The sequence below is a fragment of the Gnatocerus cornutus genome, chromosome 1 (assembly GCF_029298725.1).
Source record: "Gnatocerus cornutus isolate USDA-ARS CGAHR chromosome 1, icGnaCorn1.1, whole genome shotgun sequence".
Classification (NCBI taxonomy): Eukaryota; Metazoa; Arthropoda; class Insecta; order Coleoptera; family Tenebrionidae; genus Gnatocerus; species Gnatocerus cornutus.
In genome coordinates, this window is record NC_142233.1 from 34,641,388 (window position 1) to 34,664,431 (window position 23,044).

General features: G+C 34.7%; 1 protein-coding gene across 1 annotated transcript; it reads left to right on the top strand.

Moving 5' to 3' along the window:
* The first annotated feature begins 1,404 nt into the window (after window positions 1-1,404).
* On the top strand, window positions 1,405-19,745 carry LOC148182039 (limbic system-associated membrane protein-like). The gene is made up of 6 exons (XM_088048396.1): window positions 1,405-1,531; window positions 1,878-2,114; window positions 8,547-8,758; window positions 10,355-10,565; window positions 11,439-11,726; window positions 19,158-19,745. Exons 2-6 carry the CDS (start codon window positions 2,027-2,029, stop codon window positions 19,268-19,270), a joined length of 912 nt encoding a protein of 303 aa, XP_087904522.1. The 5' UTR covers window positions 1,405-1,531; window positions 1,878-2,026; the 3' UTR covers window positions 19,271-19,745.
* Window positions 19,746-23,044: the final 3,299 nt, after the last annotated feature.

A 23,044-nucleotide genomic window follows, 5' to 3' on the forward strand; every position in this document is an offset into this window, starting at 1 on the left:
CGTGCGTGTAACATAGACGAAGGATCATTAATTATAAATGTTAAACATTTAACGTTACGAGTAATTGAAAATAGGCCAAGTTTAGGGCATCGCTTTAAATCAAATGCGGTTCGACGGCTCGCGAAGTTTCGGGGGGTGATAACATTCTTCACACCATTAAGCAGACACTATCGTTAGCCGTAACAGTGCGTTATCTAAACACTTTTTCAAGCGACGTACCACCGTTAATACGTCAAACAAATCACTTTTTCGCCGAATTTTAATATCGTTACACCCTTTACGAGGAGTCTAAAGTTGGCCATGCGGGGTTGAAACTGGGGGAGATGGGACTAGATAACTGTGTCAGTCGGTTAGGGTTTCCTGAAATTTTAGACTTAAGCTTCCTAGAATTTCATAAAAAATTAATTGACAAGTTTGACCCCCAATATTTCCACCGTTTTATTTTTATTTCTACAATTTTCTCGGATCGACTTTAGCCCTGCTGTACCGTAACCGTTACAAATTTCATAATTCCTGCAAAATGCAGCAAGATTGTTGGGCATTAGTATTTTTCTCGCAATTTTTTACCTAAGAAATCGATTTTAGATAGTACGAATTTAAAATTTTATTTTTTTAATGTAGAAGTTAGCTGCCTTTCAATCTCTAATTTAGTCTCGGTCGCTATCTCGCTTACTTATGAAGCAATATTAAAGTATTTGTGCTTATTGACTCAATCGATAAAAATTTTTCAATTTTTCGTTTTTTGATCACCCCTAGTAAAGTACTTGCCCGATTGATCTCAGATTTAGCCAGTCGATAGACCTCAAGTTGCTTTTTTGATCAATATATAATTTAATAAGATTAAACGTAGTTTTCGCTCCGAAACAGTATCTTGAAAATGACCCAAAAATCACCCTCTGAAAATAAAATTTGAGTTATATGGGATCATTTAACGCAAAATTTTGCGCTGAATCCAAAAATATTCTTATTTTTGTCGTACGCCAACAAATAACTGAGTTAGAGGCGCTTGAAAACTTGGGCAAATATAAAAAAAAACCTTTTTCGAAATCGTGTTTCTCTAGCGATTTTTTAGCTTAGAAATCGATCGTCGATAGTTCGAATTCCAAATTTTATTTTTATCAGTATATATATTATTTTTCTCTGAAATTTTAAATTTAGGCATTCTTAAATTCCCAAAAAAATTAATTGACAAGTTTCACCCTCAAGCCCGCCCCAATATTTCCACCGTTTTATTTCTATTCTCGGTCACAAAGCTCCCGATTTGTCTCTACAATTTTCTCGGACCGACTTTAGCCCTGCTGTATCGCCGTAACCGTTACAAATTTCATAATTCCTGCGAAATGCAGCAAGATTGTTGCGCATGAGTGTTTCAGGCCGCTGAGAGGATGATTCGAAGTTAAGTTCAGTGTAGTTTTCAGCACGGGGTAGATTACGCCATGCCGCACGGACAAGTGTTTGTGAATTGTGTTTAAAACTTCTTCGCGCTGAAACGAGGATTATTTCCCTCGAACGGAACCATCGAAAAACGAAGGTAAGTGGTGTAATTCGAGCGAATGCGACTTTCCCCGTGAAAATATGTACGGAAACGTTCGCGATAAAAAAAAACTCGGCCGCTATTTCTGTTTAAAAGTTTTATCTGGCAGTGAGGAAGAAAAAAGTGGAGTTTTCATTAATACGGAACTAACCGCCCCTCGCAATATATCATTACGGGGAATTACGTGATAAATACCTCATACATAATGCAATCGTAGAGATGTAGAATCTGTTGAAAGCGGTTATGTGTATGATTTTTTCTACCCTGTCTAAGAGGGATTATTTATTAGCCTTGACTTTATCGCACCCTTAACAATGCTGTTAATAATGTCATTCTGTTGCAGGGGAGGTTTGCGGTGAGGGCTCGATATTAGGGATGTGAAGCTACAGCCGCGGCAGTCTAAACGAAAATCTAGTGCTTAAACCATAGTTTGCCAATGACGTGAAGAATCAAGATGGATGCTTAAAAAACAGTGCTCTGAACTAACCGAGAATGGCTTTACATTCTCTGAACACTCTAATGTACTTTGTGTTTTTTTTCTACTTTGTTCACGTCATAAATGGATCTTCTCATTACTTAAGTAAGTGCTCCACCAATCAATATCCTCACCGAAACCAATAAACTGTTTCCGTGTTCTTGTCACTACCATTTATGAAATCAATAAATCTCCGCGACGGATATATCTAGAATTACTGATTTTTTGCGAGGGTTTGTTTCTCCGATTGTGGCCCCAAAAAAATCTACTCCGACTGCTTTTAACGGGGGCGGTCCGTCTTGATTAGGGGCGGTTATTTCTTGACTGAAAGGTTTACGACAAACGCTGCTCGACACACAAAAAAGTGTCGGAGGATAGAGGATTGTTAAAAGTGGTTTTTGCTGCACAAGGTATAAAAGACATCAAACGCTCGCAAAAGTGATGACATCAAAGAAAATCAAATTGAACAACAATAAAATTTTGCAGCATTTACGCGTTATATGTGAACTGTGTTAATGACAAAGAGCCTTTATTGTCATAGGCGGTTACTAATTGCGTTATGGAGGTTGCAAGTTGTGACTGACAGTGAGTTTTAACAAATGCGGATTTTGTTATCAATCCGGTTGTGGTCAAATGGTGTTAATTCAGTTTCATCAATTCTGCAAAATTTTCACTAATTTTCCAAAGAGTCGTAAAAACTCCACCAAATACATTTCATGTCGTAAATTGAGCTAAATCTAATTTCGTTCTAAATTGTGTCATTTTGCCAGACACGAAACACATCAACTCACAGATATTAAATTATGCCTAGAATGAGTTTGGGAACGACACTTTATAAAGAAGTGTGCATAATAAATAAGGAAAAGTCGGTTTTTTTTTGCTCCAAATGAGCACATAAACATCTGAAAGAAAATTTATTTACTTTGACCAGTCAACAAAGAATTTAACTTCAACATTTGCTCATTAGCCTCAGACGCAAATACTTTTTCGCACATGTTTATCTCGTCGTTGCATTTACATGTCTCACTAATAAATTCAACATCCATAGATACATGGATACGTAATTTATTGACCCGTGCCATAAACGCATGCAAAATTCATGCAGGCATATCACGTATTCTCGAATGGAACATCAATGCGTATGAGTGAAGTTCCGCCAAGTTTATTGGATTTTGAGTACCACACGTATTAAAATTTAATAGATTCAAATTATTCAAAATAAAGCGGTCTAAACTAGACTTTGAAGCTATCGGAAATTCAGCTCCAACTAACTAGTAATCTAAAATTAAAAACTAGTAATTTTAGAATTTTACTTGTCATATGTTAGAACAATGAAGTTCGATCGATGGCGGTGATATTAACTGCAATTAAGAAAGAATGAAATATCAAATTAAGTGCGCGACAAAGCTACATGCAGTTCCTTTTGTCACCGCCTTGCATAGTTTGAATTTTAAATTATCTTTGTCAAAAGAAGTAATTTTTATGTAAAATTTCTTTATTCAAACTGCTTGCGGAGCTATATGCAAAGTCTTTAATTTTATTCTGAGAATAAAAGCTATTATTCTCCGCATTTGCTTCTTTTATGATTCACATTGCTAAACACAAACTTGTCCCACATCTCTCTGATATTATTTAAATTCAAATTCCCCGGCTAGCAACAATAAGAACAAACCATTTGCAGAGTGTTATTAAACACGACAGCCACACAAAAAGTACGATCGAAAGAAATTTAATATCATAAAAGCATCTGTAGACCGAATTCTAGAAAAGTTTACAATCAAAATTAATGAATCTTCGAAGATGTGAAAAATGTTTATGAAAAGGTCACAAGATAAATGTTTGATCACGTCAGTCATGATTAGCGCTAAATTCTTAAATACAGTCGACTCCGCTTAATTGGGTTTCCGTATAATTGGGATAACCGCTTTATTGGGACGTTTTATAAAAGACAAAATCAAATATAAGTAAAGTTTCTTCTCTTTATTGGGACAAAACATCGGATAATCGGGACAGAGTATTCTGGAATTCCACATTTTCCAATAAACAAAATATTTATAAAACGCAATTTTCGAAAAACCAATATAATTAACTAGACAATTTACGACTCCCCACTAAGAATTGGACTTACAGATCACTGCACTACATGCTTTTGGTGTCGGTTTCAAATTTTTAATGTTTCGGAATAATTTAAGCATTTTTAAAAAACTGGAACTTTTAAAATCATTGACATTTCTTTAGTTCCTATTGTACCTACTAATTTTATTATTGTTTTTTTTTCCAAAAATGTAAAAGAGATTTCTGGATATTCAGGCGTCCTGATTACGAAACAGTAATCGGTTTTTCAAGATCAAGTCTAGTTTTTGAAAAAATGGCTACTTTAATGTCACAGGCTAAACCAGCTATAAAAATACTGTATTCCAAAGTTTTTTTTTTTAAGTTTTCTAATTTATTTACAATCGACATGTTAAAGCAACATCGCTTAGAAGACTGCAGTGATAATCGACAAAATCGCAAGAATTGGCCTTAAGAAACATGTAAAATTTTATGATTTAAGGCTAAATCTGGAAAGAATCGACAAAAATCGTAAATTTAAACTTAAATTGATTAAATTGGACAGTCTGACTTTTGATTTTCCTTTTCATGTTGCCAAAATTGCTTCTTCTAAATTTAGAAAAACAATTGAAAATAAAAAAAACTAGAGCTGACATGATAAATCTGTTGACTCTAAATTAAGAAGAACCGTTGAGACTTTTTTAGAAAAAAAAGAAAAGTTCAATTTTGTTAGATTGTGTAATCAATAGTGAAAATGTAAATTAGAAAAAAACATATTTTTCTTCAAGTTTTTGCGGAGATTATTGGGAACTCCGGATTATTATGACAAATTCCCTTTTCCCGATGTGTCCCTGTTAAGCGGAGTCGACTGTATTGCTAACTTTTAATTCTTGCTTGGTGTCAAAGAAGATCTGCACGTGCAACACACTGCGCTGCTTAAATGAAACCACCAGAAAAACGTTGTGCACTTGGCGTTTTTATTGAAAAGGCAGCTCGCTACTTTGACATATTACCCGTTGCTAACTACGTGTCACGAGGAAATTGGGAATGTATTTTCTTGCTTCTCTTAGCTGGATTCGCTCACATCAAATTTAAAATATAGAGTTTTAAGAGTATCATCGGTCCAATCTTGATCCAATCTCGAAAGGAATTGGAATCCGACGAGCCACACGCTGAATGTTTCAGATCCCTTTTGAGGAAGCTGCTTTTGAATTTATATCGAATTTTAGCTGTATTTGTTGCATTCAAAAGAGCCATTTATCCGCTGACGTATTGTGTAATTACAGGGAACGAATAAAATCGTTCTATTTCTACAGTATTGCCACTAATATCGTTTCAATTAGTGACGCAATTTGGAAAGGTTAAACCTGAAACACCTACGAAGTCGCGCTAAAATATGAATTGGCTTCGATCACGTAATTATTTTATTTAGGAACCGTGACGACCACCATTAGCCCCCGGTTTGAGCATTATTTAAATAAGATAAATTGCGCGAAAGTCCCACGATTGTTTTCGTGATAAATGTCTAAAATCATAGAAGAAGAGATTTCATACGTCAACGTTAGCGGTAAAATAATGCGCGTCTGCTGCGCTTTGTTCCAGTTTTATACTAAAACACGGAAATTCTTTATTCATCCAGGTCGAGGAAGTTTAAAGAATCTCACTCATTTATTAAGACTCGGTTTATTTGAGTTACACTCGGAATGAGTTCGACCCTTATAAATTAAAAATCTTCCCTCATATTTTAAACGAGACACTGCTGACCGCACACCTTTTTCAATTTTTACGGTCTTCATTGCTTATTCATGAAAAGAGAGAAATGCGCATCGTGGAAAGAACAATGACACACGTATTAAAGGTACTTAAAATTGCTAAAAGATTTAGGTACCTCTTTCACGACTCAAAGCCGAAGATAATTTAGTTAAATTTTGCAAGAGCGGGGCTATAAAAATAATTGTTACATCCACAGAAGGAGTTGTCTATTAAATTTTAACGGCTAAAAACCGGAGAGGACCCGAGGATCGTGCAAGCACATTCTGTTCTCTATTTTCTATTTATAGTTTTAATAATGTCCAACGAGTTAACAGTTATTGCTGGTAAAAATGACCGTCCCTTGCTGTTTGGCAGAGAATAGTTAATTTCACTGAAAATTGGAGTGAAAAAATTCAGTGTAATTCTCATGAAAGCACGTCCCCATTTTCTCGGTAACTTTTTTGTTGTCCACTGTATTCACTAGGTAATAAATAATTCGTAATGTTCATGATGGAAGCGTGTTGCATGTTTTGAGTAATTTCCCACATTATTTTCAGATTTAATTGAGGACGATGGACGATATGTTTTTACTGCTACTTTAAAGGGTTTTAAAAAGTTTCCGCTCTCTCCGCTAAAAACTTTAGTTATAGAATTTCCATCCCAGTATGTAAAACCGGTGAGCATGGCAAACTTCACGTTTTTGTACGACTAAAGTAATTAAGTTTTAATGGAATAAGACGAAGCTTTGACCCAAATTACCAAGCGACCGGGCAGGTTTATCTACCAATTACTTAATAAATCATTTAAAAATTCCAGTTTAATTGTATTACCGCATTTATCGTAAACAGGAAGCGCTTCTTCATTCTACTTTTTGCCGTATCCTATCTGCTGTCACTTTCAGAAAAAAGAAGAGGGAATGCGTGTGTCACGCAAGTTGCGGCTAACCACTTGCTCGCACCAGCTAAAGTTTTTGATATTGGTTGAGCAAATTTATGGCGAAATTTCCGAGTTTATAATTTACATTAATTTCGTCTGACGTTACACCCTAATATTACAGTAGACATTTCAGCAGGGTATTTCGATTAGCCAAAAATACGAGAACAGTAATGATAGGGTGAGGCGTAATTTACCACACATTACATTATTTTCGAATTGAGCCAACACTTGAGGTGATAATTCCGCTGAAATTGGAGAAGTTTTTAACCATTTTGGTGTCCGCGAATTACATTTGCAGCACTTGATTTAACATCTATATGCAGAATGTAACGTGTATTTTAACCTAGCAGCTCGTTTTGCTATGACATTTTCCAAACACCGCCGTTATAGATCGGTAATTACCACAACGATCCAATGAAGTGTTAACCAAAATGTCACTGGGTCAATTCTTAAAATGAAAACTATGCGGATCATATTTTACTAGAAGCTGCGGAGAAATTACATCCATAAATTCGGATCAGTGTTTTATATTTAATTGCGGCTATCCGACGGTCGTAAAATTTTGAGTCAAAAATGGTGGATGCGCCGGGATACAATTTAATTTCCATCCGGATTCCTCGAAATTTTGGAACGGCGATGATTAAATCTAACAAAGTAGGTTGACTAAAATTAATTAAATTCAATTAATAGGCCTTTTAGCAGAATTAGACTAGATCACAAAAGACGAGCTTGCACTAAATTCTGCAGTGATCGGCGAGCAGACTAATTTAAATTAAACTGGACCAAATTAGATTGAAATGAATTAGATGGAGCTACATTTGATTAAACAAACTAGATCACACTAAATTAATTAGATCATTTATGATCAAGGTTGAAATTTTCGTGAAAACGGACGGGTGACATTTTTTATTGATGAATCGGTAAAATCGAGTTCGATTTCCAAATCTTGAAAAGGAAGATAAATCGCAGCATCAACGGTGTCTTCACAGAATCCTACAATATTCAAATAAATAGTTGACGAAAAATTGCAAATTCTTTTGCTTTTTTGCATATTTTGTCAAACAAATTGATTTTGATTAAGCAATAACGGTTATCTAAAAATAGTTTCGTTTCCATTCAATGTGTAGTTTAAACTTCGGGCAATCAATGCATCCGAAATAGTATCAATTTATTATTCACGATTTTCACCTCAAAAATAGACATAAACAATGTGACAGAACTTATAATTTGAATGATAAAACAAAAAGATTATTCAACTTCTGAAACCGAATGAAATGTAATTTTAAAGAATATAATCGACCGCAAATTGCTTTCCTGGAAAGAATAGCTAAAGTCTCTCTTGCAGTTTTAATTCAGTAGAGGAAGTGACACGCGTCCCCTCAATCTCCTTCATTATTAACGTGATTGAAATTTAACACAGTGGCAATCTTTAAGTGTTCTGTCACAAATAACCAATCCTATTAAGATAATGGCTTCGCAAACCACACAAAATTCGGCAGCGTCAATCTCTTTGACAGTTACATACTTTCTATATTGATCCCCTAAATTTTACGCTTCCAGGATTCATATTCATGTAGAATTTCCTCGTTGGAGCGCAGCCCCTTGAAATTTTTGCAGTCAATTTATATTTGATAAGTATTCAAAATTCAAAGCGCGTTCTCTTATAAAAAATGAAACGGTTTGTCCCCATATCAAAGTATTTTAAGCAACGAGGGTGCTTTAATACCGCTCCTACCTTAAAACCGCCTGCTTGTAAAATAACACAAATATGAATAAGAAACCGCTTCTTTGTTACAGAAAACGTCGACAGCGCCATGTTTCGACACAGAAGAAGCTACGAACTCCGACGCAAAGGAAAAGAAAGTGTTGTTGATAACAATTCTTTCAAAAGTACGCTAAATGGCAGCAAGCCTGGAGTTTTTGCGACGGAAAATTGCACCGTGGTCGTCGCACAAATTGGAGGGACGGCAACGCTGCCTTGCGTTGTCAGAAAATTCAATAATGGGGTTGTAAGTAGACATTCATATTATTCAAGTTTAATTAAGCTAATGCCATAAATCAAAAATAATTTGTTTATCCGGTGAAGTTGTATACCAAAAAATCTACATTAAAAAGTTAAATTGTTTTAAAACGGCGGAACTCGGTCGGGAATTACCTCTTCCTTTATTTTTCATTAGCGTTGTTTCAACAAGACTTAATATTTAATGATGAGTGCAAAAAATAATTTAATTAAAACGAAAAAGCGTATTTGCCTACGCACGAAAACGACGGATATTTATCAAGTCCGACAAGTATAAATTATAAACAAATCAACTAATAACAATAAAATTCCCATGGTTTCTCTGAAAACTAAATTACGACAAATTAACTCGCAATTATCAAGTACTTAACAATCATATTGTCAATAATACAACTTTTGTTGATGATCCCATCCAATTTCACAATGATACTAAATAAATACGTTCTCGTATTTCACTGTGACCTAAATTCGCCGTTAATATATGGCAATCAAAATTCTCGATAATAACAGACTTTTATGAACACATCAAATATTGCATGATTTGCGATACATACATCATCGGCTGGATAGAAAAATGGAAGCAATAACATAATTGCCGCTATCTTTCAGAGCACTGAATTCAAGCCGGCAATACTTTACATTTCTATAATCCATCATGGCATTACTAGCTAAATTCTCGCTCAATGGGCTTTAAATTTTTTATTTTTCGTAATGGAAATGACCTGATTCAACTCTACTTTGCACGTCTGATATAAAAAAAATCGGACATGGCAGTTCAATTAATATAAATGCGCTATGACTATTGACTGATTTCCTGAACAGTGCAATGATTTCATTAAAAATTTAAAATACTTGATGCCCTTGAATGTTTAATTCCATCATAAATCAATAAAATGGAGACGTTAAAAGCGAAGTAATTTAGTCTACGAAGCATGAATTATTCTCATTAATATTAATACAAGAAACTATTTTATAAGACATCAATACCTTTGATTTTATGCATGATAGACAAGACTCATGCATAAGTTCCAAAGTTTAATAAAACCGTCGGAAATTTCATTAAGTTTAAAGTATCGGTGCTGTTGGTGCGGAATAACAGGAACAAAATTAAAAGGTCAAAACCGAGATGAAATATAAAATATGAATTAAGACACAAATCTCCTCCTAACTATGAAATTATTAAAAATGCTCTCTTTGTGCTCTATTGTATGCATCAACGTCACGATTCTCTTCTTTCTCCAATTAAAATTCAAGTCCGACCTCACAACGAACTTTCTTTTTTCAAACTTATCTCGAAAACGGCGTAATTACCTGTCAAAAATTCAAGGAAAATACTAGAAAGTTCCAAATCGCCGCCAGCAATAAAACAAATATTAACTTCGTCATTTGCACAGTTCAAGTCAAATTTCACGCAAACAACCTAAAAATGAGCTTCATCTCCCTAAGGCATCATTGCTACGCTTTTGTAGGTAAAGTTCACAATTTCTCGAGCTTTGGAAGCACCTGAAGCATCCACTACTGTATAGCCGAAAACTGTAATTGAAAATGGCGTCTATGCGAAGTTAATTGAATTTTTTATCTCGAGGTCTCGTGGATTCGCAAACAGGATTATCACCTCCTGACAGTCGGTCCAACTACGTACAATACAGACGACCGCTTCTTGGTGGAGCATGTTCGACATCTTCAAAATTGGGGCCTCCTTATCAAGCACGTTCAGCCCTCGGATGCTGGTTTCTATGAGTGCCAAATGTCGACTCATCCACCGACAAGTATTCTTATCGAACTTAAGGTCACTAGTAAGTATCCTTGACTTTGCACAATTATTTGAACTCTAAAGGAAGCGCACGGACAAAAGCAAAGAGGAAGCTAATCATTTTAGTTCCTTTTGAGAAAATGAAAATTATTCTATTTTTTTGTTTGCTTTTATAAAGAGCGTGGTGCTCTTTGATACCGCTACATTAAAGGCGGTGCACTGAATTTATATGACGGTGGAGAAAAATCGGCGAAATGCAACGACGTTAACGCTAAATATTTGCCAAAATAAAGAATTTCTTTGAGCATTTTTCACGGAGCTTTTCAATGAGCTTTCCTGAATTGTTTAAATTCTTGATAATCTGGAAAAATTCGGTCCAAGTTAAAAGATTGAGAATTTCTATTGCCGAGTTGCATAAAATACGCTCATATTTCGTTTGCTTTGTGGGATATTTTCCATTCCTCAGTTAAACAGCTTTTGACGCGCTGTGTAATTTAGCAACTTTTCAGCAACAATAATTTCCACTTCAACAATTATTCAATGTAGAATAAAGACCGTTTAATTAGATCTCCAAAGATAATAAACCTGTGTTAGCTTGAAATTTTTGGTCCGTTGGAACATCAAACTTTCATCTGTATAAGAGGCGACATGAAATTGGGGAATAAATTAAAACTTTCGCTTTAATTACAATTAATTATATGTTTCAACGTCAAATATGCAACATTAATTTCCGACTCGACTAAATACGCTTTGAAGTGAAGTTACAAAGTGCATAAAAAATTTCTTTCCCAATTTAAGAATACCTTAACAAGCTAACTTCAGTAAAAAATTCAAGATCGCGACCCTTAATTAACAAAAATGTAGTGTCAAGGCAATTAGTCTGACCCCTTTGATGGAAATGTTGTGTTCCTTGCAGAGGCCTTAGCGGAAATTCAGGGTGCCCCCGACTTGTATATGAGAGCGGGGTCGTTGCTTCGCTTAGTTTGTACCTTGCGGCATTCCACGGAACCTCCCGCCTACGTTTTCTGGTATCACGAACAGAGAATGATTAACTACGACCCAGGGGTTAGCGTGAAAGAAGGCCGCTCTTCCAGTGTTCTCCTGCTCCAAGATGCTGATAAGAGTCACAACGGCAACTACACCTGCAGCCCTTCCAACGCGGTGCCCGCATCCATTAACGTCCACGTCCTTAACGCTACAGCTGGTAAGAATACTACAGCTTCTTGAGTGTTTCTTGCAATTAAATCTGCTCGTGGAAGCCTCTTAATGTTGCATAGGTTTCTTCTTTTTGTTGTACAATGTATACCGGAAAGTTTCTAGGTAAGAGGATTTAATAGTTGTGGCAAAATAACGACGGATGCTTGTGGCAGTGATACTTCAGAGATTACGAACTTACTTAATTAATGTATACTGTAACAATTCGTTAATTAATTAAACAAAACTACATTGTGCTACTTAAAAATAACAGCTCGAGGGGTCAACGCCTCCAGATCTTCTTTAAAATGGTAATTTGAATTGCGACGACGTGTCACACCAAATTTCATTCAGTTGGCGACATCTTAAAGGCGTAAACTTTGCTCCTTCGGGCAACCATTTGTTTCTATCTTTGCAACACGACTGATCAGATAAACTTTCCCAACATAGTCGCAGGTTTTGCCATAAAAGAGCTGCTTCCATAAAATACATTTATCCAGTGTTCTAGTTATTATAAATTATACAGCAACATACAGTTTGATAATTGCCATACATAAAACATGAGTTTATTCAGAGATCCTCCGAATAGAATTTGCTGGCAGAATCAGACGATCTGAAATTTCTGGCTCTCATTTTTGGTGTAGATAAAAAAGTCGTTTGTACATCTAAAACTACATCTTAAACTACATCAAATCATGTATGCATGGCTTCATATTTAAAATGGCATTTTACATGTGTCTCATATGAAGTGACAATAAAAAGCAAGTGCCTCATATATCTTAATATCCACTTAAAATTCTATTGTGTACGAATACAAGATGTGTGTGTTTCTACCCCGTTTTTACGATTCAATTTAAATGGGCATGTAATATTGAGGATTTCATGGCATCGTTTTTATTGGCGCATCTACCAATTGTGTCGAACAACTTAAAAGTGAAATTTTTCACTGATCGCAAAAATAAAAATTTCTAAAAACAGGTTTTTTTGTTCTAAAATTATGTGATTTGCTACACTAAATGAACATAGCGTGAAAAGTAATGTCTTCAAATTTTATTGTTTTAGCTCCAATATTTCACATAAAAATGATTATAACAAAAATAGTAGATTTTCTTATACGGCAGAAACGTGGTATTTTTGTCGAGCAATTAAATTGCAGTAGCAAGGCGAAGGGTAGCGTAGCCGAGCGTATGCAAAATTGCGAGACAGCAAAGCGACTTTTCGGCCAAATAACAAATACTACTTTTTCTCCAAACGTTAAATTTAGTCTTACGACCGACCATGAGTGCACGCAAATTGAACTTTAAACATGGATGGCTATGCATGTAGTTGTCATTAATAACATTTACTGTGATAAATATTGGTTTCAAAAAGAGTTTCAAAGTTACGATCGTTCAAGTACTATACAAAATGTAAGTCTCAAATAGTAACCGTCACAAAAAGTACTTTTTCTGCTTAGACAGTAAAAGTGTTTTCATGTCAACGAGCGCTTTTCATTACTTATAACAAAATTGCCTACCTTACCGTCTAAAAACGACTAAAAATAGTGACTTTTTGTGACGTTTGGAGAAAAAAGTAATGTTTGTAAGTTTTATTGCATTAACTCTAATACTTTAGAAGTTACAGTTATTTCTAAAAAAAATTGAATTTTTCCTGACAGTAAAAGTAAACATTTTTAAAATCTGTCTTTTTTGTTCTAAAATTTCGCATGGATATATAAACAGTAGTAATGTCTCCAAATTGTATTGTTTTAGTTCTAACATGACAAGATAAAAGGAAAAGAAATTTCTAAAGAATTGTTGAAACTTTTTTACCCCGTTTTTACGATTCAATTTAAACGGACATGTATACTTCATACCAATTGATAGTGAGGTCCAAATGTCAAACTTGGCCCGAAATTTGGGACTATCCCGAAAAATTGTGTGGAGGAATGTACTTCATAGGGACATTTTTATACACCAAAAGTTGACGACCTTGTCTGACAGCACTTTGACAGAAACGTCATCATTTGTAAACATTGACATTTGGCTCCCGTATTTACGGAAATTTGAAGTTATTTCAAAATTGGAATGGCTTTTGAATGGTTTTCAAAGAAGTGGATTCTTTTTCTAGTTGTTGACAATGAAATTATAAAGTTTGCGTGGCCCGCAGTCATATGAGTGAAATATTTAAGTTGCTAACTTATTAGAAGAACTGGTTAGAAGTGAAACACATGGAGAATTTAGCAGAGCTTTTAATGTTTCCATAGTCAACTATAAAGTGTTCAATTCGTATTTAGGTTTGTAAATTCTATCTACCTCAACCATCGAGGATTTTGAAATGCTAAATTTGAATACGTCTATACCTCACATATCAAAGATTTTATATTGTTTTAGTGTAGGAAATAAAATGTCGTCTTTTTTCAAATTATGACCAATTGTCATGGGATTCACTCTGACGTGCGGTTGTCAGCACAAAACTTCCCATTGCAAAGAAGTTTAACAAAGTTGTGTCCCTTTAATGGTGCATTTTAAAGATTTGTAGCAATTAGACGGTTCCAATAGTAGATTACATACCGAGGTTGGAAGTTCATGATTCCTCTCGAGAGAAAAAGTTTGTCACCGAGGCGTCAGCCGAGGTGGACAATTTCTCGAGAGATAGGAATCGAACTTCTACCGAGGTTTGTATACTATTTTATTCACAATCATATTAAAAAAAATAATAAAGAAAGTTAAAAGTCCAATATTGTTAAACGTTTATTAGCTTCCAAAAACTGTTACCAAATTACTTTCGCCCATGCTCTACATTGGAAATGACTCAATTTGTGACAGTTGTGAAGCTTTACGACAAATTTAAGAGGATTTATGTATTGAAAACAATCACGAACAGGTCTTTGGGTGTTCCAGTACTCGTTTATGTTCAATTCAATGGATAAATCTTCTCAAATTTGCCGTAGAGCTCCACAATTTGTACAAATTATGACTTTGAAATGCGGTATTCAAAATAAATGAGGAGTAAGTAGTTTAACTTGGTTCAACCTCCTACCAAAGTCGCTACTGTCAATTCATGAAGTTTTAGGTTAAGAATTTTTGATTTCAATACAACTTTATTATTATAAATATCTTGAATAGTAAGATGAACAATATATTTAATCAACGAAACGTAAAACTCACAAGTTAAATTATATTAGAGGAAACACCGTTAATGTTGAATGTGAACGAAGAGTGATCATAACCTGCAACATACAGTGTCAGACCTTATTTCAGTTGTTCACTTGAAAAGTTAAACTCCTGCAGTCAAACGAGACGCGGTTGTTTCTCCTCTTAAAATGTTGACATTCTTCTCATTTTTTGTAAAATTCTCCGGAAAATGTACTAGTTTTAAACGGTATAAGAAGCTTCAGCATCCATTTCACACACTTTTTGAAATCAACTTCGACGCCAAATGACAAGATAGAAATGTCAAATTTAGTAACGCGGCCTACTTCATTTATCAAAATCTAGTTATCTGGCATTTGGAGGTCGGGAAATGATCACTTCCCAGCGAGTTGGGAAGTGAATTACCGTAGTAACAGCTCACTTTCCACCTTACGAAAAGTTAGAAAATGAACAATTGTTGACTGATTGTGAATAAAAGTATTTTCCTTTACAAAAGTGATCACTTTTTTTAACGATATCGTATGTGTACACCAAACAAACTTTACAATAACCAAACTATCAAATAGAAAGAAGTTGAATTGTGGCCTGAAATACACCAAACATTAGGTCTACCTTTCTTGAATGGTGAAACTTACAGAACAGTGAAGTTCATGGTGGCCAAACAATATTCCTTTGTAACCATTGAACTCTCGTCAATAGTTTATGCTCTAAAATTTTAAACAAAATAATGACCCTCATGTGAAACCTTAAATGTCAACTTACACATTGGTACAGAGCAAGTGAAGACCGAAATGGCTTTTTTTAACGTTGGCGCAAGCATTTTCATCCGCTTACAATCCACTTTTTGAAAACCAGAAAATGTCATCAATTAAAACTTTGACTGCGTCATCCCCCTCTACTTCATTACTTTGCAAGTAATACCAACTTTTCCAAAATTTCCTAGCATAGTACAATACACTGCTCAATGTGTATATACTCTTTAACACTAAAATGGGGGCCACACTATCAATTGGTATGAAATATAATATTGAGGATTTCATGGCAACATTTTTATAAATTTATTATTTCTCTGTATGTTTGACATGGAAAAACTTGCTTAAAATGATTTGCAGAGTTTAATCGCCGCTGTTAATGAGAGTTTAGAACTTTATAGCCATCGACACGAAAGTTAATTAAAAAATTATAACCGAGTCCGTGTTGATAGACTAATAAAAAATTAAAAAAAGTGATTTGCTTATACGTGACAGTCAGGGGCAACGAGATTACAACTAAAAGTTCCACTGCTAGTAGAGAGAAATTTCGTTTTTTTGTCTCCTATAACCGCTTATAGGAGATTTCTTATAATAAATCTCGAACGGAACATAAGAACATTCATTCGGCGGTATACATCTACAAAGAAATTGCTTTTCTGGATTGGTTCTCTTTGCTCAAGATTAGTGTTGCGGGTGCTGAGTTCTGTTTTATTTACCCGAAATTTACACGAGTCCAAACACAAATTTCAAAAGGATTTTTAAGGGTCCAAAACGGCCCAAAAACAGTAAATCTAAAGAGTCTGGAAAATCAATCCAATCTGAAGTTAGTTTACATACTTGAACTCGCACCTAATTAACTTTCTACAATATAACAATAACTATCTTCATACCCAAGCCTGATTTCGACAGTTCACTGAAAAGGGTACGACCGCCCCCGCAAACTTCATCACGCCCCCAACAAAAACTTACCAACCCCTCACTTAATCGCCGTAAAAATCCCCAACTGATTGCTGCCACTAACTCAACTCAGCATGAAATTCAAGTTTCATTGTAACCTGCACTACACAAGACATTCATAATCTTATCAAAAGCGAGTTGCTCCAACCGACTGAATGTAAATAATCGCCTATTGATTACACGCATTACCAGCTGTACTCCCTCGAGTTAAATTTGTTTGAAATCTTCATTAATAACAGTTTGTGTTGATGCCTTGGTAAGGATTTATCGGGGATTAACACATAATACAATGAAACAACGGACATAAATATTCGTACGAAATAAAACATTAGTTTTAGCCCTAGCCATAGGATGTCCAAATTAGTCCCTGCATAAAACAGAATTGTCCTTTACATCGTGTTTATTTTATATGGGGTCGTTGGCTAAATTTATTGTTATTGCTAGATGTTAAAAGCATCACGATTAATGACGGACAATGAAAGGCATAAACAAGAAAATAAGAAAACTTGGGAACAACGAGCATTCAAATTTAACTACATTTCTGTAGTGTGGTGGGTAGTTACATACCAAATTCCAATGTTTTATTTAGAACTGCGATGAAATATGCATTACTGACTACCTGGGCTATTTATCTCAAAATCCACGCTCTATTGTTCCCACCCTCGTAAAATACAACAGCTTGGATTCATTCGAATTTTAATTGAATGGGAGTTCCACGTACGCAAATATTTCCACAAAAACGTCATCCCAGTAATGATACGTCACTATTATTATAAACGTCGATATTTACAAGGCTTCAAAACACTTTCCTAAATTAAAATAAGTGGCAGCTATAAATAGAAAACCACACCACCAAACTGGGAAGAGATTTTTAGTCGTTTTTTGACATGCAAAGACTGCTCCTGACACGAATATAATGAAGATTTTTATTAGAAATAAAAGTGTGTCGTGTCGAAATATTGTTTATCACCAGATTTTCTTTAAGTGGGCCTTACGTCGCAGAGTATACTGATATCCCAACGAATAAAAGTATATTTTTATAAACTTTGACAATGAAAGTATCTACTGGGGAATTTCGGGAGTATTCGCCGCAATTCACAGGGGATACTAAATCTTATTGTAAGTGCGAAAGAAGGTCAAACCCCCCGACTTCACCGCTATTTGAATCGTAAAATTTTAGGGGTTTCGGTGATCAATCATTTTAAGATAAACGTCAAGATCACGTTATCGAGATTTAATCAATTCGGTTGTGATGACTATTATTCGAAAATTGCCGGACATTTACAATTCTATTGGTCATTTTCGACGATCGATGGAGTTTTTCAGTTGCTAGACAAGAAAGCACTTTGTGGAATTGACACTCGGTCACTTAGTCACCAAGCATTGCTGCCACTCTACATTTAATTAAATCGCCAAACTTGTGCATCGACTGAGTACCGGTGGCGATGTGTGAACATCCCGGAGATTTCTGGCGTGACTCCGGAGAGCGGAAATGTGCAAGTTTACAGCTTCTTATTAAAAGAGAACGGACTAAAACGGACAATTTTTAATTTCTCAGATTTTCAACTCTTGAAACCTTCTATTTCTTAGTGAAACCTGAGAAAGAAAAAAAATCCAAATTCCTTAAATTCTGCATTTACCTTGCTAAAATTCCGCATTCTTGAAGTCGCCACCACACTGAAGATCGCTCATCAAAACCCTTTCATAATTATCTGGAATAAAAAGAAAAATTTGTCACGTGATGAAATTACGGCCCAAACACGAAAGGAGTCCTAATTCACCCAATTTGACGCCGGAAAAGAACAAACTGTGATATTAGTTCTTGGAAAATGGAGAATGATAAATTGATTCTGCAGCACAAGTAAACACGCTTTAGTTCTGCATTTCGTTTCCATAAATAATTGGAAGGATTTTCTGCCTTTTTCATTAATTTCCACGGAAAGTCCCGATGTGGCCACGTCCAGAGAAAATTTCCAAACAATTGACGTCGGTGAAATTACAAATAAAGTTGATTGTCGGTGATTTGGACTTTGGCTTTTTTCAGCGTCAACCTAATTGAGCTTTACGAGACATTGATTTTCTCTTAACAGTGGCGTAACGGTGTTTGTGGATAAACTACACCAGTGCTTTAACAGGAAATCGCAATAATTCCGTATCTTGATATTGGGAATTAATCAGTGGAAAAGTTAACAAATTTTCTGACTCAAATTTTCTGACTTTTAATGAACCGGTGGCAACTTATTGATTTGTTTCAAAGCAGGGCGTGACGAGATAGCTAAATATTTTGTCAAGTGTTTCGTATAAAAAGTTGCGACTCCACCTGTGAAAATAAAAAGCGGCGCATCCACCAATTTCGACCACATTATTGTCACCGAATCTAATTTAGCGCGTGAATCAAAATCCAGGATGTTTTATTAAAAATGCGCAAAATAGCGATTGAATTTCTAAACGTGAAATTCCCAAACAATTCTTTTGAACCTGGCGATGCAATTTGGATCCGGCTCCAGCGATGCGAGTCACAAAAGCGTCCCCGTCTCATTAAATTCTAGTTAACGTGGACGAAAAATTTCGGGTAATTTTACATTCTTTCTGTTTTAGAAGAAAAGCCAGCGGCCATGCAACACGCCAACACCAGCTCGTCGTCGTCGTATTCCCTCGTGAAATGCAGCATTCTCTTCATCGTCCTCATACCAGTGCTACCAACCACGTGATCGTGACACAGGACGAGATTTATTGGACTCCTGTTTGTGATGTTTTATAAGTGATATGATAGTACTTCGTAAGCCTAACTCAACTTTGTAAATTTGTAAATATTTGTTTATAAACGTTTAATTGAAACTGGGATATTATGTATCATTGCCAAACACTTCCATGTATTAATATGTGAAATTCGATTTTATTTTTATTGAATAAATTACTAAAATATCATCGCTTTCATGTATGTGCGCCCACGGAGCTTGGAAAACGAATCAAATTCACACGATGAGATTGCTTACATTTTCATTTTCACGTCTACAAAAAGACGTCTTCTAGGTATCTATCAGCTAGATTTATTTTCGGGGGAAATCCTATTTGGGTCGTGCGAAATTTTATCGATTCGCGCGTCCTGCCGTATTAACAAAAATCACCTCTTTTTTCTCTAAATTCGGAAATTAATGAAACCGGCTCAAGTGGTCGGAACGACAAACAATGAGAAAACACGACATAAATTATTTCGTGCTAGGGGACTTAAAGCTGCGCAAACAACATGATCACTACAGTGCCCAACCGAAGTGAAAATTTATATTATTTAAAGAAAAAAACGCCCTTGCTGCTATTTTTTATGAGATGACAAGTTACCTTACAACCCCAAACGCAATAACAATACAAATACCAACACTTATCCTTATTTATTTTTATCCGAAGCGACTGAAATATTTTTCTTGGCGAATTTTACACCGCAATAGAATGAATCACATATATCAAGCATTAATAAAAAAATATTTACCGCCATTTCGCGGAAAATGTAGTTGTAAATCAAAGCGTTCGCTAGCAGTGAGAATGCTGACGGTTGGTATGATTGGTTTGGTTATTTTACTGTTTTACACAGCGGGTATTGCATTACTGCAACTGTCGAGAAATGCATGGAAATCGTAATTCAAAGTTCTTTGGAAATGCTGTCCAATTATCGTAACAAATTGAAAATGCACCCGAATAAATGGAAATGGTGTGGTTTATTTACATTCGTTTCATTGTTTTGAATATCGGCGAATTGCATTGAAAGGAATGGAGCGAATTGTAAGATGCTTTGATCTGATTGTTAAAAGGGCGCTGCGCTGGTTACATCAACTGCATTAGAGGAAGACTTTTCCGTAGGTAAGTTTAAAACAGTTTTAATTCTAGTTTTCTACTTATTTCTGCTTCATAACTTCCAAATGTACCAATTATTCATTCAGTATTTTATAAAAATGGAATGCAAAAAATAAATTATCACTTTTTTAGACTTTTTCAGGTTCGGAGGTCCCATAAATCAGAGATTTGCAGATTTGGGTTTACAAGCTTTCAGATCTGATTAAATTTTTAGACATCCAACTTCTCGTCTCGCAGTTTCTAGATTTTCCAGCGTTTAAGTTTGAAGCTCTTTCCGATTTCTTTCAAATTCTTGAGACCTACATTTGCCAGTTTTTAAATCCTGCGATTGAAAATGATAAAAAAATAAAGTTTTATTGGCGCATCCATCAATTTTGTCGAACTCAAAAGTGAAATTTTTCAGTGATCGCAAAAATAAAAATTCCTAAAAACAGTCTTTTTTGTTCTAAAATTATGTAATTTGCTAAACTGAATGAACATAACGTGAAAAGTAATATCTTCAAATTTTATTGTTTTAGCTCCAATATTGCATATTGCAAATGTTGAAACTTTTCATATCGTAAAAGTAAAAATTTCAAAAATTTTTTTTGTTCTAAATTTGTAGGTACATTTTGATACACAAAATGGATATGTTAGCAGTAGTCTCGAAATTTTATTGTTTTAACTCTAAATCTTCATGAATGAAAAGTAATTTCTAAAAAATGTTAAAACTTTCCAGATCGTAAAAATAAAAAAAAAAAATTTGTTTAGTTTGTACTAAAATTTTGCATTTTGATACTCTAAATGAATATATCGACAGTCTCTAAATTTTATTAAATTAACTTTAACACTACACGAGTTACAGTCATTTTTAAAAAAACGTTAAAATTTGTATAATCGTAAAAATAAACAAAAATTTGTCTTTTTTGTTTTAAAATCATGTAATTTGCTACACTGAATAAAAATAACAAAAAAAAGTCGCTAAGTTTTTTTTACTGCATTAGCTCCAATACTTCAGGAGTTATATAACTATATGACTATATAGTCATTTCTAAAAAAACCTTTCTTGACAGTAAAAGTAAAAATTGCTAAAATCTGTCTTTTTTGTTCTAAAATTATACATTCTGGTACACGGTATCAACAGTAGTAATGTATCCAAATTGTATCGTTTAAGCTCTAACATGACAAGAAAAAAAAAGTAATGTCTAAAAAATTGTTTCAAACTTTTCTGATCGTAAAAATAAAAAATTCTAAAATTTGATTAGTTTGTTTAAAAATTTTGCAATTTGATAATTCTGGTAATGTTGAATCTATCCTGCCAGTAAAAATGAAAATTTCTAAAATCTGTCAAATTAAGCATGTGTTAAATTAATTCTTCTGTTTTGACTTGGACAAAATTTTAAATATTTTAGAGTGCATTTGAGTTCACGTTAATGTAATCACTTGGGAAATTAAAAATTTTGCTGGAACGCTGCATTTAATAACCCTTCACATATTTCAATGTCACTCATCGGTGTTTTCTTATAAAAGCGACGTGAAATAATCAACCAGTTGCTTATAAATTACCCTTTTAATTTAATTGGCTATTTAGAATTCCCGCAGTTTATAAACAACATGAATGCTTTGTTTTAATGCGAGTTGTAACTTTTAATGAATTAATCGCAAAATGTTCAGTCCAGAAATGCAGTTGAAAACTTTATCGATTTCCTTGTTGCAATCGGAAGTGAGTGCAACCACGTTGAAAAATATCCAAGGATCCTCTTGTGCTTTCATCACCCCGTCGATTCCAACTCGTCCTAAATTCGGATACTGTTCGGTTCACTGATGACTATCTTGATGGAAGATTTTAATTCTTTTCTGGCTGTGGCGTTCGATTTTCCACCAAACAATAAAGGCATTGTTAGTGACAACACGGCTAACAGTGTTGCGTTCTAAAAATATTAAATTGCATGGAAGTATATAGAATTCTTATCAGGCGTAATTCGGATCCAATAGATCGAATGTAAAGCACATAAAAGTGAGACACAAAAAGTTTATAAGAGCGTAAATTTGAAGAGTAAAACTGTTTCTGAACTGCACAGATGTTCAAAGAAACGGAAAGAATATCTGCCGCCCTTAAACTTCATCTAAATGGAAATTGCCACATATTGCTCGGCCTAAATTTACGGCATTTTCCACCAGAGATAAGGGAACAAGAAACGCGGAAAAATTATTTTCTCTCCGCAATTGGACGAGTTTATGAACGAAAATTATCAGAGGATCCCGGCTATTATTAAATCCTCTAATCAATCACTAGGCATGGACGTAACGTGCTGTGGACTGTCGACCTTTGAGGAATCAATCATCATAAAACACAGTAGCGGCGCGAAGAATAATTTAGAAATTGCCTGATACGTACAACCCAATCGACAGGATGTTACTAAACCTCTTGATAATACAGTTGATTAAAACTAGGAAATGGCGGTGAACAAATATTAGCATCATTATTTGTTTGTTTATTTATTTAATTAAAACAGAGTGTAGTTTAATTAAACTAAAACGAAAAAAACCTTCTGAATATAATCTTGCATATTTTTATATTTCCGAGCACTCTGTGCTAAAACGTATCCATTATTTACTACTTACTGAGAGGTGTTTGATAGAGCCTTTGTTCATAA